The sequence below is a fragment of the Eulemur rufifrons genome, unplaced genomic scaffold, assembly GCF_041146395.1.
Source record: "Eulemur rufifrons isolate Redbay unplaced genomic scaffold, OSU_ERuf_1 scaffold_542, whole genome shotgun sequence".
In the NCBI taxonomy this organism is placed as follows: domain Eukaryota; kingdom Metazoa; phylum Chordata; class Mammalia; order Primates; family Lemuridae; genus Eulemur; species Eulemur rufifrons.
In genome coordinates this window covers 7,889-24,383 of record NW_027183324.1, presented here as the reverse complement: position 1 = coordinate 24,383, position 16,495 = coordinate 7,889, and the positions used below count along the sequence as shown (strand labels likewise).

The 16,495-nt window shown below is 40.3% G+C and overlaps 1 protein-coding gene across 1 annotated transcript; it reads left to right on the top strand.

The window, feature by feature from the left end:
- Positions 1–1,974: 1,974 nt before the first annotated feature.
- LOC138380561 (breast cancer type 1 susceptibility protein homolog) lies at positions 1,975–16,019 on the top strand (the record flags this gene model as incomplete). Its single annotated transcript, XM_069464985.1, has 9 exons — positions 1,975–2,273; positions 4,534–4,621; positions 7,082–7,159; positions 7,669–7,709; positions 9,639–9,722; positions 12,586–12,640; positions 14,358–14,431; positions 15,125–15,185; positions 15,874–16,019. Coding segments are annotated over 9 exons (926 nt in total), but the record flags the coding sequence as incomplete, so codon positions are not given.
- Positions 16,020–16,495: the final 476 nt, after the last annotated feature.

The following is a 16,495-nucleotide window of genomic DNA, read 5'->3' as shown; positions in this document are numbered from 1 at the left end:
ATTCCTGAGAGCATGACATTTTCTGAAATGATTTGGGGATGATGTCTCTGCTATTTTTAATTTGGCAATGATATCTGTTGGTTTATTAAGTGAAAAAGGTAATGATGTCATCATGGATGAAGAAACAGAAGTAAGGCCGGGCGCGGTGGCTCACGCCTATAATCCTAGCACTCTGGGAGGCCGAGGCGGGTGGATCACTCGAGGTCAGGAGTTCGAGACCAGCCTGAGCAAGAGCGAGACCCCGTCTCTACTAAAAAAATAGAAAGAAATTATCTGGCCAACTAAAATATATATAGAAAAAATTAGCCGGACATGGTGGCACATGCCTGTAGTCCCAGCTACTCGGGAGGCTGAGGCAGTAGGATTGCTTAAGCCCAGGAGTTTGAGGTTGCTGTGAGCTAGGCTGATGCCACGGCATTCACTCTAGCCAGGGCAACAAAGCGACACTCTGTCTCAAAAAAAAAAAAAAAAAAAAGAAAGAAACAGAAGTAGAGTATTTTTCAATCTTTCTTTCCTTCCTTACAAAAGTACTATGTGTTCATTGTCCAGAAATTGGACAATACAGGAAATAAAGAAGAGGAATATTTAAAACTACCTATGTTGCCAGGCCCAGTGGTGCACACCTATAGTCCTAGCTATTCCAGAGGCTAAGGTGGCAAGATTGCTTGAGCCCAGGAGTTTTAAGCCATAGTGTGCTATGATTGCACCTATGAATAGCCACTGCACTCCAGCCTGGGCAACATAATGAGACCACATCTCTATAAAAATTAAAAATAAAAAATAAAGTAAAATTACCTGTATTCCTATAAGTTAACAATAAAACATTGCTGTGTCTCTTTAGTCATTTTACTTAAACTTTTATGTTTAAAATATAGTCATGATAAATAATATTTGTTAGCTCTCTAATAGAAACATTTTTCCATTTTATTGTGTATCATTGTTTATATTCAAACTGTAATGAATGAAGAGTACTCCATTGGACTAGATGTATCATTATTTAATCTATTTTTGAACATCTAGGTTGTTTGTAAAATTATACTATTATTATATAAACAGTGTTGCAGGAAACATCCCTATGACTAAACTAAGCAAGAGGATCACTGGAGCCCAGGAGTTTGAGACCAGCCTGGGCAACATAGTGAGACCTTGTCTCTATAAAAAAAACTTAAAAATTAGCCAGTCATGATAGTGCGTGCCTTTGTCCCAGCTACTCGGGAGGCTGAGGCAAGAGGATCGCGTGAGACCAGGAGTTTGACATTACAGTGAGCTGTAATCGTGCCACTGCTCTCCAACCTAGGTGACAAAGACCCCATCTTTAAAAACATAAAAATGTTTTTAAAAACCTAGCATTTTTGACTGACACATGTTAAGGCTTTTGCTATGTAATACCCTTTATTTATTTATTTTTTTTTGAGACAGAGTCTCTGTTGCCCGGGCTAGAGTGCCATGGCGTCAGCCTAGCTTACAGCAACCTCAAACTCCTGGGCTTAAGCAATCCTCCTGCCTCAGCCTCCCAAGTAGCTGGGACTACAGGCATGCACCACCATGCCCGGCTAATTTTTCTATACATATTTTTAGCTGTCCATATAATTTCTTTCTATTTTTAGTAGAGACGGAGTCTCGCTTTTGCTCAGGCTGGTCTCAAACTCCTGAGCTCAAACAGTCCGCCCACCTCGGCCTCCCAGAGTGCTAGGATTACAGGCGTGAGCCACTGTGCCCGGCCTACAATACCCTTTAAAAAATTTTTTTTTTTTAGAAAAATTAAACCACTTTGCACTTCCACCAACAGTGTATTAGCATACTCATTTTTCTCTTAACCTAAATTCATTGGTCTTTTTATTTTTTATTTTTATTTATTTATTTATTTTTTACATCCCATTTCACAGAAGGTCTTTTTAATTCGTAGCAAAGACTGGAACATTGTAATTCAAGATTCAGTGTCATGAGAATAAACTACTCTCCCAATCCTTTCAGAGGGAAGCCCTTGCCTGGAATCCGGAGTCTGCCTCTTCTCTGAAGACCCTGAATCTGATCCTTCAGAAGACAAAGCCCCAGACTCGGCTCATATTTGCAGCATGCCAGCTTCAACTTCTGCATTGAAATTACCCCAATTTCAAGTTGCAGATTCTGACATGAGTCCAGCTGCTACTCATAATACTGAGACCGTGAGGGAAGAAAGTATGAGCAGGAAGAAGCCAGAATTGACATCTTCAACAGGAAGGGTCAACAAAAGAATATCCATGGTGGTATCAGGCTTGACCCCAAAAGAATCTGTGAGTGTTTCCATATGTATCTCCCTAATGACTGCAACTTAATAACAAACTGCAGTTTTATATAGGTACTAGCAACGAATAACCTATAGGAAGAAATCCAGGAAACAACTATAATCCTATATAATTTAATTTCTATTAGTAATTAGTGAAAATTTAGATCTGGAGAAAGCTATAATATGGATTATTTTCTATATGTTTACTTGAGAAAATAATTAGTAAATATTAGCAGAAAAGTTACACTTTGGGGTATAATATAGCACTTTTGAATTTGAATTATCTTTTTATCTACAAAAGCAAGTTGTTATAGCTCTACTCCCCAACAGGCATCTCTTTCCCACCTTGGTTCACTTCTGAATGAACTTACCAGCGTATTTAACTAAATCCATACTGGTTTCAAGCATACTTCCAGACAGTAGCATTTCTCCAGTATTTGTTTGTGTTTTTCCTAGCTTGTAAGATAGTTCAATAGCCTGCCCTACAACACCCCTTACTATTAGGATTTTGGCGTTTCCTTCAGCCTCCACATGCCAGAAGTGAAAATTGTTTCACATTGTGGAAAATACTCACTAAAATATTAAAACCACTAAAGCCTTGTTTCTACTTTGATATTTATAGATTTCAGAAATCCCGGGAAAGTTACCTCCGCTGTAATTAGTTGTCATTGGCATTGCTTCATAATAAAATAATTGAGTGAAAATTTCTTTAAGACTGTGATGAGATAACATAGTAGACTGTCAAATGGATTCAGTAGTGGGTGCCGTAAATTACACACTGAGAGATAACTAAGTCATTCTGAAATATCTTTCTTAATATATCCTTCATAAGATTTCTCATCCTAACTTCTCCATAGGTTATAATTCAGCATAACATTCTCTGTGGCCAGATGTGCCCCACTACTAAATGGACAAAATAAGTTGTGTCTGCCTTGGTAGATACAACAAATAAGTGCACGATGTTATTAACATTCTCATTTCACAACCCCATGCCGGGATCAGCACTTTGCTCTAAAAAATTTTTACCTGTGTCTATTTAAATGGCTTTTGATCACATGCCTACACATCTAGAATTCCTATTTATTCATTGAAAATTAGCATTCTTTATCCCTTTGTTTGGGGAGTTCAGCTTTTCAGAGATGGCTAAAATGGTCTAATCTTTCTTGCCATGAGCAATTCTGGGCTGCAGATTAAACTACAAGTGGCTTGGGTACATATTGTCTTTAAACAAGCAAAGAGGAAAACTTTGAGCTCTATTGAGACTTGCTGAAGTGTGGTAAATTTATGATGAAAGCTACTGACTGTATTACACATGATTAATTCTGAAGCCCATATTAATATGATCTTTTCAGCAGTTACTCTTCTAACTGAACACTGTTTCAAGGCTGGGATTTCAGCAATTATTCAGTTCAGAATTGCTAATGATCCTGGCAGAGGGCAGTGGCAAAAGGGGGAGGATGTCATTAGCTTCTCTAGCCTGCCTTTTTTCAGTGCTCTGTGGCAGTATGGAGCGAGGCAGCATGAAAGAAAGATGGCCTGACCTCCACTGCAATATTGCGCAGCACATAAGTATTGGTGTGGGTGGCGACGGCTAGTAAATGATGGCCGTTCGTAAACAAAGTTATTTACCAGACAGTAGCTACCAATTAGGCCAACTGTGCCCATAATGAATCCGGTTAATTTCTTTTACTGGCTATTGATTTTTATTTGGTTGATAGACAATAGCTAGAGGACTCTAGACTTATTTTAGGAAGAATATGAGTCTCTTCCAATCCTCCTTTAAAGAAGGAATTGATAGTTTTTGTACTGACCTTCAGAAGCATCTTGATTTGAGTGTTTTGTGACTATCAGAGGGTTGAATCTTGGTTTTAAGCCACATATATCTTTAGCATAACTCTGTATGGGCTAGTTACCTCTCAGCTTATAAAGTATAGGCTGATAAATCTAAATTATAGTACAGTATAGTGTCACTATGCAAAGAAACTATCTTAGGAAATCAAATGATACCTGCTATTAAAGACAAAATTAATATTATTTTGAATCCTTGGTTGTAATTCCATGTCTTCTAGCATAGACTATTTTAGAATTTCTTCCTCTGTTTTGTACATAATTTTTATTAAATTATTTATTTTGAGACTTCAGGCATGTTAGAATAAAAAAGATGCACCCTTTCTGAGAATAATGGAGACCTAAAGCTAGGATAACTAATATTCTAAGCTGTGTACTAAAGGTAATTTATTATAATGTAATATTTGATTTGATTTCAGATGCTTGTGCACAAGTTTGCCAAAAAACACAACATCACTTTAACGAATGTAATTACTGAAGAGACTACGCATGTTGTTATGAAAACAGGTATATCAAGAACCTTTACAGAATACTTTGCATCTGCTGCATAAAATCACATGAAGAAATAGGAATATTTGTTAAGCATATCATGAATGGTAGTCTTCTAATAGTCAATCAGTTATTACTTTATGAAAGACAAATAATAGTTTTGTTACTTCTTGACCCCCTTTTGTTTTGAGTTGAGATTTAGAAGGGTAGTGAGCCAGAAGGAAGAACCACTTCTTCCTGTCTACTTGCCTGCAATGAATTAGCTGAAGGCCTTTCTGGTGAGGTAGAGTTCAAGTTCTGAAAGTGAGGCAAAGGGGAATGGGGCAGAAGCAAATCTTCATTCAAAATCTGGAAACCCTAGCTTTGTGTAATACCTAGTTTGAGTGTGGTGGAGAGTTTTTCAGGAAACAAATCTGATAACAGTCTGAGATAGTCCTAACGTATGAAAAAGGACAAAAAGGGGACAGATCATTTGTCCTACACCTTCCCCCTTTAAATTTTAATTATAACCTGTGTGATAAAGGAGACCTTTGGCAGTTTTTAGTTGACTATAAGCTAAATCTGAGTAAACATTTCAGGGCTGCTAAAAAAAGCTTATTTGAAACTGGGCCTTATTAATACAGTTCTAATGTCTGAAGCAAGTGAAGTAAAATCCAGACCCCCACTGTATTCTTTCCAGAAGTGATTGCCTAGAAGATGATGTCCTCTGCTCTGAGCACCAAGCTTTCTTTTTAATATGGTCAGTGACAAACTAGAGTGTTTATCCAAAGGTTGATGGGAAAAAACTCAAAATAATGTCTTTTGAAGAAGAAATTAAGGAATGAGAAGATTTAAGGGAATAAGACACACTGTCTTCAAATATCTCAAGAAATGTTTTCCAGAAAAGGAGTTAGACTCACTCCTGGAGCTCCAGAAAGCAAAGACCAGTGCATGGAGGACACAGGAGATGCAGATTATGACTCAACTCTAACAGCTTTCTAACAAAATCGATTCTCTGGACATAACATGGTCCTCTCCAGGATGATTCTTTTCACAGTACTTCAGCTGCTTGAGCAGAGGGTCTAAACCCGTTGGACACATTGGCTTAGAACCTCTAAGATCTTAGGTTTCTACTGTATGAAAATTGTACCACAGGGTCAGAGGGTAGGACTCACTGGTACCAAGCACTAGAACAAGTTACTACAAACTAATTACTATTTTAAAGACAAATGTCATTAAAGTTTAATATCTTAGGTTATAGGTTTGGATTAAAGCTGATGAAAGGTGAAAAGAAAACTTTAAAATGCAAATTAAATCTAAATTATTCTAGTTCAGTCTTTAAACTCAAAGACAATACCACATTTGCTACTTTAAAACTAAAAGTGAGTTAAAATTTCTAAGTTTAAAGCATATCATTAAATCAGTTTTGTAGCAGTTTTTTTTTTATTAAAAGCTTCAAAAACTGTAAAGTGGCTGGGCGCGGTGGCTCACGCCTGTAATCCTAGCACTCTGGGAGGCCGAGGCGGGAGGATCGCTCGAGGTCAGGAGTTCGAGACCAGCCTGAGCAAGAGTGAGACCCCGTCTGTACTAAAAATAGAAAGAAATTATCTGGCCAGCTAAAAATATATTTATAGAAAAAATTAGCCGGGCATGGTGGCGCATGCCTGTAGTCCCAGCTACTTGGGAGGCTGAGGCAGGAGGATTGCTTAAGCCCAGGAGTTTGAGGTTGCTGTGAGCTAGGCTGACGCCACGGCACTCACTCTAGCCTGGGCAACAGAGCGAGACTCTGTCAAAAAAAAAAAACTGTAAAGAATTCAGTGAGGGAGAATAGCTGCTGCTACTGCTTGCAGATGACCTGCTGTGTTTAGGATTTAGTTAAATACATTTCTCCTGTTTAAAACTAAATGGTCTTTCCTCAGTTTGCTTAGTTCTTCAAAAGGGCCTTTGAAACACTAGGAAGTAAACAGAAGTGATTCTTCAGAGACTGCTTTCTGAAATACTTATGTAGATAAGAGAAAAGTTATGAAAACACTTCATATTTTCCTGTCCCTCTCAGGGAAATATTAGGGGGTTAGGATTCCCCAGGTAGAACTTCTGGGGGTGAAAATTTGTTATGTTGACATTTTAGATTTATGATTTCAACAATACCATTTTCTTCTCCTTTCACATATTCTTATCAAGTAAGATAGATCTTCTCCATACACATTAATCTTGAACACAAAAATGGAAATATGTAGCAAGCCTGGGCATCTAAAAGATGGGGCAGACATTTCCTCTTGTCTTAACTTTGTATCAGCCTCTTCCTGGCTTCCGAAGATCCACACCTACTGGTTATACTTAGTGGCGTTTCCGGCCTCTGATTCTATCACCAAGGGTGTCAGAATCATCAATCCAGACTGATCTTGAGAGTGTGAGTAGCTGAGGCTCTAGCTTCTTAGGGCAGCACTTCCCGATTTTGTTTTCTACTTCTAATCCTTTGGAATGTTTTTCATTCTGCAGATGCTGAGTTTGTGTGTGAACGGACACTGAAATATTTTCTGGGAATTGCAGGAGGAAAATGGGTAGTTAGCTATTTCTGTAAGTACAATACAATATCTCCCCTCCTCCCTTTAACACCTCAGAATTGCAGTTTTACACTTAACATTTTAACACCTAAGGTTTTTGCTGATGCTGAGTCTGAATTACCAAAAGATCTTTAATGGTGACACAAAACTGCCTTTATCTTTAATGCTTATCGCTTTGTTCAGATAAGCTGGTGATGTTGGGAAAATGGATTTCTTTTATAACTAATAGGACCTAATCTGCTTCTAGCGATGTTAGCATATGAACTAGGGATTTATTTAATAGTGGGCAGAAATCCATGTGCTGCAGGCATGCTTATAATGTTTAAATTAAACATCAACTGCGTCTCCAGAAGGAAATCTCTCCTATCAGCCTTATTCTTAAGGAGCTGTGGCTTTAGAGGGAGAGGACCTCTCCTCTGTCATTCTTCCTGTGCTCTTTTGTAATTCACTGACCTCTCCACCTCCTTGAAGAGAGCACTTTCTTTTGCTCTATGTGACCTGTCTTTTCTGTGATCTCTTTAGGGGTGACCCAGTCAATTGAAGAAAAAAAGATGCTGGATGAGGTAGGTACTTGATGTTACAAACCAATCAGAGAGACTTGGTGCCACTGAGTCACATAGTCACACAAAAATGTTATCTGCTTCCTTCCATGAACATACTGCTTCCCACGAATTTTCTTTGATGATGAAGATCATCAGGAGTTATGCAGAGCAAACCAGGCATTCTGTGTTCTCATGTGTTCTGCGTTTCAAAAGAAACAGTCTTTTCTTTAGGACTTTAAAAAGTGGGAAAGAAAAGATTCATAGAGACAAGAAACAGGCCCATCTGAATCTTATGTGCGTATACTTTTGTAGAAAACTGGCTGTTCACTGTTGTTGAAGAATTCTTCATATTAATATGCAAATGTATCTGTTTAGAAATCAGACTCCTTCAAAGAGATGTTGCTCTTTATGATACTGAGAACAGTGAGAGGTAAATAAGATAGAGTGTAGGAGGAGGAATAATTTTAGAACAGCCATCTAAGAGCTCCTGGTGACGACAGATCAGACAAAATAAAATTAGTGAAAGCAGTTTTAAGCCATTATGCACTATTCAGTATATTCATAATTAATTAAATCACACTTTTGTTGGTTTTAGCTTTCATTCAGTGACTATTTATAGGGAGCCTACTGTGTGCTAGGCACTAGGAATACAGTAGTAAGCAAGGCTGACCAGGCTTGGGCACAGTGGCTCATGCCTGTAATCCCAGCACTTTGGGAGGCCGAGGCCAGCAGATCATGTAAGACAGAGTTGAGACAAGGGATGGGAGAAGGTCATAGACAAGGGCCAGATCAGGTAGTATTTAGTATAATCCGTGGTAAGGAATTCACATTTTATTCTTACAGTAATTGGAGGCATGAAATGGTAAGAAAAGGTTGATTTGCCATTTATTTGTTAAAGATACGACTTGCTAGTGGGTTAAATTTGGAAGATAAGGTAAACAGGAATCAAAGGGGTGACCCTTGGATTTTGGCCTGAACAACGGGTCATGTTAGTAATGTTAAATTAGAAAAGGAAAGACATTGGGGAGGAGCACGTGGAGGGGAGGGCAGGAGTGGAATCTGGAGCTCTGCTTTAGATGCATGAATTTTGAGATTTATACTAAACATCTGGAAGGAGAGGTTAAGTAGGCAATTGGACACATTGTATGAAGCTCAGGGGGGCAATCAGAACTATAAATATGGGAGGCATCTTCAAATAAATGACAAATTTATCACTAGACTCTTCTTGTTCAAGTGACTAGGAAATGTTAAGTGTTCTTCCGCTTATAACAGCCTGTGGTTATACTCTTGCCTTTATTTTTCTTCATAATACTCTTGACAATACATACAGCCTTCCCTATAATCTGAGTTTCAGTCAGAATTGTTTCAAAGCATTCTTCCTCAGATTTCTTCCCCAAAACTCTAACCTCCCCAATCCCATTCTTTATTCTGTAGTCCTTGACCAGTCACAATAGTGATTGTGAAAAACTTCTTTCTTTAGTGTATTAAATGTATATTTTATCATTTTGTCTTCATTAACTTTGTAAATCTCTCAATGGAAATCTGAAAAGCTTGTATTTCTTTAGATGGCATACTAATGTACAATTGATTTAGGAGATCAGGAATTATTCAGTTATCTTTATAACAGCACAGTATAAGCAGTTTAAATGCTAAGTGAATGTTTTGAGAGGAGATAGATGTTGAGAGTTAAAATACATTAAGTCCTAGTGAGGTGAAAAGCCAGTTGTTAATTTCTGCACACGAAGAGTTGCTTCAGTGAATTGATTTCAATAGCTGAGATTCTGGTCATTTCACCCAGTCCACCAAAAAGAATGATTTTATTTATTTATTTTTGGTCAAGGCTTTGCCTGGCAATTCCTAATGCCTTAAATATGTGTCTACTCCACTTCCATTGAAAGAGACTTCTCTCTCTTTCTCTGATCCTGATGGTTTGTATTTGGTTTCCTTCAGCATGATTTTGAAGTCAGAGGAGATGTGATCAACGGAAGAAACCACCAAGGTCCAAAGCGAGCAAGAGAATCCCAGGACAGAAAGGTAAACCTCCTTCTCCCCAAAAACCCCACCCCACCATTCTGCATTTCAGTCCCCTCTGTGGAGATGGTCTCCTTCATCTTGTAAGGCTCATTACGTATATGCTGCTAGAGCACTAGCATGATGCTTTCACAGAGCTTTTTTATTTCTTCTGGCCCAACAAGGTAAATAAGTATTGTCTCTATTTTATGAATGAAGGAACTTAGAGGTTTAGAGAGGCTGTGTAGTTTGGATTCCAGTCTGGGCTTCAAATCTCAGCTAATAAGTGGCAGAGCTAGGACTCTAAACAGATGTGGATCTAAAGCTTTTGCTCTTTCCACTTTACTGGTGTGTCTTTCTCTAAAGCAGTGTGGTAAGTGATCTGAGTGGGGTTTATACATTGCTGTCTATGGATGCATAGAAGAGGAAGTGATTAATAACCAATAATAGTTATCATTTATATAATGTTCACTATATGCCAAGGACTTCCCTAAATATTTGACTGTATTTTAACTAATTAGCAATTTTACAACAACCTTATTAAGTGTGTGCGGTAATTTTGCCTATTTTACAGATGAGAAAATTGAGGCTCAGCGAGGTTAAGTTGTCCAAGGTCACATAGTTAGTGAATGATGGAACTAGAAGTTGAACCCAGACAGTCTAGCTCTAAGTCTAAAATCTTAATACTATAGTTTCTTGAAAAGTTATAGAAGGCTTCACAGAGGAGAAAAATAGCTTATTCCAACAACTTTGCAAGGGCCCAGGAAGACTCAATGACTTTCCCCAGATCATATTGTAGCAGATGATATAGCCAGAACTATGTCGTCTGCTCAGGGAGAAGTCCATGCAAGATTTCACACCTGCATGTCAGGCCTGAGCTGGCTGCTTTCTCAGGTCTCTGACTAAGTGCTTATGTTCCTGGTCTGCTTTTCCTCCTTTTCGAAGTGTGCACCGCCAGTCATTTCAGAACATCCCCATATGGAGCACCTTCTGTCCTTTGACAGAAACTTGAGAGAGAACCTGTAGAGGTGATTTTCCAAGGAAAATTGCTTTGAGAAATGATCACAAACCAAGCCTGGAGTTCTGAACCCTTGAGGTCAGCCCATCCTCACCCTCTGTGCCTATCAAGTAACTGTTCCAGATGCCAAGAAAAGATGCTGGCCCTGTTTATGCTGTTGCCTTCACCCCAGGGGAGCTCAATGTGAGCCAGTCATTTGTTTTGACTCCACTGTGTGCAAGGCAGAATTAGCACCAGATTCAAAGGAAATTCTAGTTCTTTCGGTTTTTTCCTCTATTCAGGGTAGCAATGATACAAAGTACCTGGTTAGAGTAATAGCATTCTGAAGATACTGTCACCACTGTATTTTCCTCTGGAAGAGAAATGTATTTGTAGAGGTGAAACTTCGAATTTATCTCATAACTAGACATCCTCATCAGTGAGTGTCAGCCTGGATGTAAAAAATTTTAATCTTTTGTACTTTTCATGGCAGCATTTGACTCCAACTGGCTGCCTGGGAAGAACTTTTAGCATTATGAACATCTAGGTCCTGTCAACAGGTTGGGAATGCAGTTTATTCATACACATAGTGAGAGTGGCACAGATGGAGACTGTCACTTAAAACAGAAACAGACTTGTCCTTCTGTCCTTTCTTTTCCCTCTGGCTATAGTTAAAGAGAAAGAGAGTCTGGGGGGGGGGGGGGGGCATTTCGTAAAAGGCCATCTGTGTTTTAGCTCCCTGATTTTTCTCTATCCTAGTCTCTTTGAGGCCAGGTGAATTCTAGGCTTAGGCAGTTTTCTTTTTAGTGGAATAGAAAGAGGGTAAGGAGAATGAAAAGTTACCCAAATATATCCGTTCACTGACACAAATGTAGATTTCTTTTAAATGATACCCAAGTTCTTTCATAAGCACCCATGCCAATGTATGTGTAAGAATTTGCACTGTTCAACACAGTTGCCACCAGCCACATGGGACTCTTTAGATTTAAATTTTAAAAAGCTAAAATATAAAGTTTAGTTTCTCATTCACCCTAACCACATTTGATGTGCTCAACAACCACACATGGCTCATGGCTACCTTACTAGCGCAGATATAAAACATTTCCATATCACAGAAAGTTCTTTTGAATGGTGCTGCCGAGCAGTGTAAGTGGGAGAGGCCCCTAGGAGGTGCAGTGTGATCTGTGTCTTCAGGAAAGCAGGCAGGCAGGCCAGCTTAATGAGGAGAGACAGAACGGGGCTTCACTTCTAGATTAAAACTGCTTAGGTTACCTGAAGATACAATGGCCATTCCCAGAGCAGTATGAAAGAAAGAACAGATGTTTGGGGACCAGAAGAAAGTCAGAGGAGAAAAGGAGCGTGTACACATAAAATCAACATAGACCTGCCTGCTGAGGGCATCATAGTATTGATGTACCAAGTCTGGATAAACATCAAACTTCAGCCAATAGCTTTGAACTTCTTCCCATCCAAGCCTTTTATTAAACAAAAGAAGGATGCTTTTTTTTCCCCTCTCATGTCTAACAAGAAGTGAAATCTCTGCAGATGTCATTAGGGAGGAGCCTGGGCTTGATTGGTGGCAGAGTGGGATGCTCAATCCTTGAATGACAAAGAATGACTGTACAGTGTAGATCAACTATATAGGCACTTGAAAAAAGCCTTCTGAAATCCATCAGCATTGGATTGATTGTCTCTGGGACATAGCAGCAGAAACTGTCAGGTGGTAGAGAAAAAAGTTCTTCAACCTAAGAAGGCTGATTGAAAAAGAGTTCTTCCTTTGGGAGAGTCTTCATTTTATTTTATTTTTATAAAAGCCCATACTCTTTTATAACTAGTATTTCTTTCTCTCCATTCCCCTGTCCCTCTCTCTCTCTTCCTCTATTCTTCCAGATCTTCAGAGGCCTGGAAATCTGTTGCTATGGGCGCTTTACCAACATGCCCATAGGTAAGAGCCTTGGGAGAACTGCCAAGTTCCAGCACCACCTTTCTTTTACGTTGGGGAGTGTACTAAGTGAGATCACCTTATGGGGGTTCCTCAGATTGGTGAGATGTTCTACAGGTTATTCTATTTCTCTACCACCCTCCACACAAAATGGCACCTAAATGTTATCCTATGGCAAAAAGCTAGACCTTGTGTCCCTTCTCAAGAACGTAAAGGCAGTGAAGATTTAATATCTAGGACACATATATTCTGTGTTCAGGTGAGGTCAAGCTGCTGTTAGTGCTATATATATTAGGGAGAAGATACCTTTGGATTTGTAAGTTGAGAAAGAGTTGTGTTCTTCCTAACCATCTTCATTTAACACAGAGAAAGCACAGCAGCTGCATCAGACCTGTGGGCTGATACACACATGGGCGCAGAGCAGGGGAAGACTCTTTTTTTTTTTTTTTCTGAGACAGAGTCTTGCTCTGTTGCTCAGGCTGGAGTGCTGTGGCATCAGCCCAGCTCACAGCAACCTCAAACTCCTAGGCTCACGCCATCCTCCTGCCTCAGGTGGGACCATAGGACTACAGGCATGAGACACCACACCTGGCTAATTTTTTCTATTTTTAGTAGAGACGGGGTCTTGCTCTTGCTCTGGTTGGTCTTAAATTCCTGGGCTCCAGCAATCCTCTTGCCTCAGCCTCCCAGAGTGCTAGGATTACGGGTGTGAGCCACCACCCCCGGCCTAGGGGGAGACTCTTGATGAACATTTTCTAATTAAATTTGACACAGAATGTGGTGTTATGTTTAGTGCTGCTGTGGGGCTCACCTCTGGAGTTGGGCAGCACAAAGGCCCTGGTGTGTGTATAGGTCCTCTTACTCCTCAGAGGAAGGCCTTAGCTTCTGGGCACAGGTGGATTAGTGGCAGCAAGAGACCCCAACAATGTAATTTTGCTTTTTTTTTTTTTCCAGACAGTGTCTCACTCTGTCAGCCAAACCAGAGACTCAAGCCATCCTCCTGGCTCAGCCTCCCAAGTAGCCAGGACTACAGGCCACTATGCCCAGCTCATTTTTTTAGATTTTTGCAGAGACAAGGTCTTGCCGTGTTACCCAGGCTTGTCTTGAACTCCTAGCCTCAAGTGATCCTCCCACCTGGGCCTCCTATCTTCTGATTTCTATTCCCCTGAGTATGTTGATTCCAGCCCAGCATGTAGCCTTTTCCCACTGAGTCTCTGACCAGAATGACGTGTATTTTTTTTGACTAGATGAATTATCTTCCTGTCTCTTGACATTTACAGTAATTACCAGCAAGCATGGTGCTCTCAGTGGCCGTGATTATCAATTACCAACACAGAATTAGGATGCAGGAAGAGAGGGAAAGAAGGTGGATGTTTTTGCACACAGTGTCTTAGCCAGCAATTTAGCGAATTAATGGAAATTAGATCTTGGATTTTTTTTTAAGCGTTTTATTTGAGAAACTATCAAACCTTATCTTCCAAGTGGCCATATGGAAACTGATAACTAGAGTAGGCAGCACATCAGTGGCAAATTGACTTAGAATCCATATCCCTGATATAGATTCTAATTTAAGGTTTTTCAGTCCTTTGGAGCAGAGAGACAGAGACTCTCCCACTGAGAAGTCTTGCTGTTAGCCTTCATCCAGAGGAGTAAGGGGTAGAGGGTGCAGGTTAAGTATGCGGAATACCGTGGTGATTTTAGGTCTAAATGTCCTGTTTAGATCAACTGGAGTGGATGGTGCAGCTGTGTGGGGCTACTGTGGTGAAGAAGCTGTCATCATTCACCCTTGGCACAGTAAGTGTTTGGTGCTCAGTTAGAGAGGGAGGATATAATTCTCTCCTGTGACTGAGTAAGGCTGGTACCCATCAGTCTCCATGGACCCTCCCTAATGTAGCCTCAGAAGCCTTCTCTGACCACGTGCCTCCATCTGTAAGGGATGAGTAAGGAGTTGGGAACTATAAGGTTTTATTTGTTTGTTGTTGTGTTGGGTTTTGTTTTTGTTTTTATTTTTTATTTTTGAGACAGAGTCTTGCTCTGTTGCCTGGACCACAGTGCCATGCTGTGGTATCAGCTTAGCACACAGCAACCTCCAATTCCTGGGCTCAAGCCATCCTCCTGCCTCAGCCTCCCGAGGAGCTGGGACTACAGGCGCGCACCACCATGCCCGGCTAAGTTTTCTATTTTTAGTAGAGATGGAGTCTCACTCTTGGCTCAGGCTTGTCTCGAATCCCCAACCTCAGGCAATCATCCCACCTCGGCCTCCTAGAGTGCTAGGATTACAGGCGTGAGCCACTGTGCCCAGCCACAAGTATTTGATATACTAAGGGAAAGCTTTTTCCCTGACCCTTTTGCTATGTGCCCTTCCCCGCCTTTCTGTGGCTGTCCCCAAAGTAGTCTGCTTCAACAAAGCATCAAGAAATGGTGAAGTGACTGTTCCAAAAATCTTGCTCTAACACTCACAATGCTCTCTCCTTCCTGGGGATGCAGGGTATTCACCCAGTTGTGGTCGTGCAGCCAGATGCCTGGACAGAGGACGATGGCTTTCATGGTAAGATGCCTGCATACGCCTATGTCATATGGCGTCCTATTGGATGGGTTTGGTTCACCACTCATTTCTTGGTGCTTGAGTAGCATGATTCTTAGCACATTTTAGATATTTGTTGAATGGCTAAAAAGTCTTTTTAAATTTTTGTTGTTTGTTTTGTATTGTAGAAGTAATACATGAACTGTTTCAAATGGGAGGGGTTTTAAATATGAATGTTCATCACAGAAAATATAAGCCAGCACAAAAACAATAAAATAATCCCAATAATCCCACTACTTGAAGATGATCACTGGAAAATTCTTTCAAGCATGTGTACATACATGTACACGTGTATTTTACACAAATGTGATCATATTTATACTATTTTGATTTTTTCACTTAAGATATTGCAGACGTTTTTCCACGTCATTAAATTGCAATGCTATTTTGTGCTCTCTGGTGGCTTTTCCTTTAAGAGATTGACACTCATGTTAATACAGTTGCCAAAGGCTACAGGCTTTAACCAGCAGTCACTCCTCAGGCTTCTAATTGAGGCTCTATGTTCTGAAGCATTGCTTAAGAGAAACAGTTTGGCTCCTACCTGATTAACCCTAAGACCTCATACAACCAGATACCCAGAGTAGATTGATTAGAGTCTGGTCTGGGAGATTGTGAATTGGCACTAATCTCTGCTTGTGTTCTCTGTCCCCAGCAATTGGGCAGATGTGTGAAGCACCTGTGGTGACCCGAGAGTGGGTGTTAGACAGCGTAGCACTGCACCAGTGCCAGGAGCTGGACACCTACCTGATACCTCAGATCCCCACAGCCACTGCTGATTGCAGTCAGCCACGTGTGTAGCGCCACGGGGCCCTAAGAGTGAGCTTCCAGGCCCTGGGAGCTCCTCTCACTCTTCAGTCCTTCCGTAGTCCTGGTTGCTAAATATTTGATGTGTATCAGTCTGAAAAGAACTTCTGGCTACTCGAGGGTCCCTTAAAGATTTTTTGCTTCAGGTCTCCCTCTGAAATCTGCCAAGAGCACAAAATTGTAGTAATTTTTCACCTGAGAAGATTTTAAAACCATTTAAACCCTACCAATTGATCAAGATGCTGATTCATTATTTATCAGCCCTATTCCTCCTACCAGGGCTGTTGGCACAGAGAGGCTTGGCCTCAAGAGAATAGCTAGTTTCCCTAAGTTTGTTTCTCTAAAGCCCTATGTTCACAAAGGTCAAGAGTCAGACCTTCTGTGGAAGGAGAGTGCTTGGGATCTGTTATGTGACTTACAACAGTCCTTGGGCAACTCTCAAATGTTGGAGTGGAGCACTAGGGAGAAAA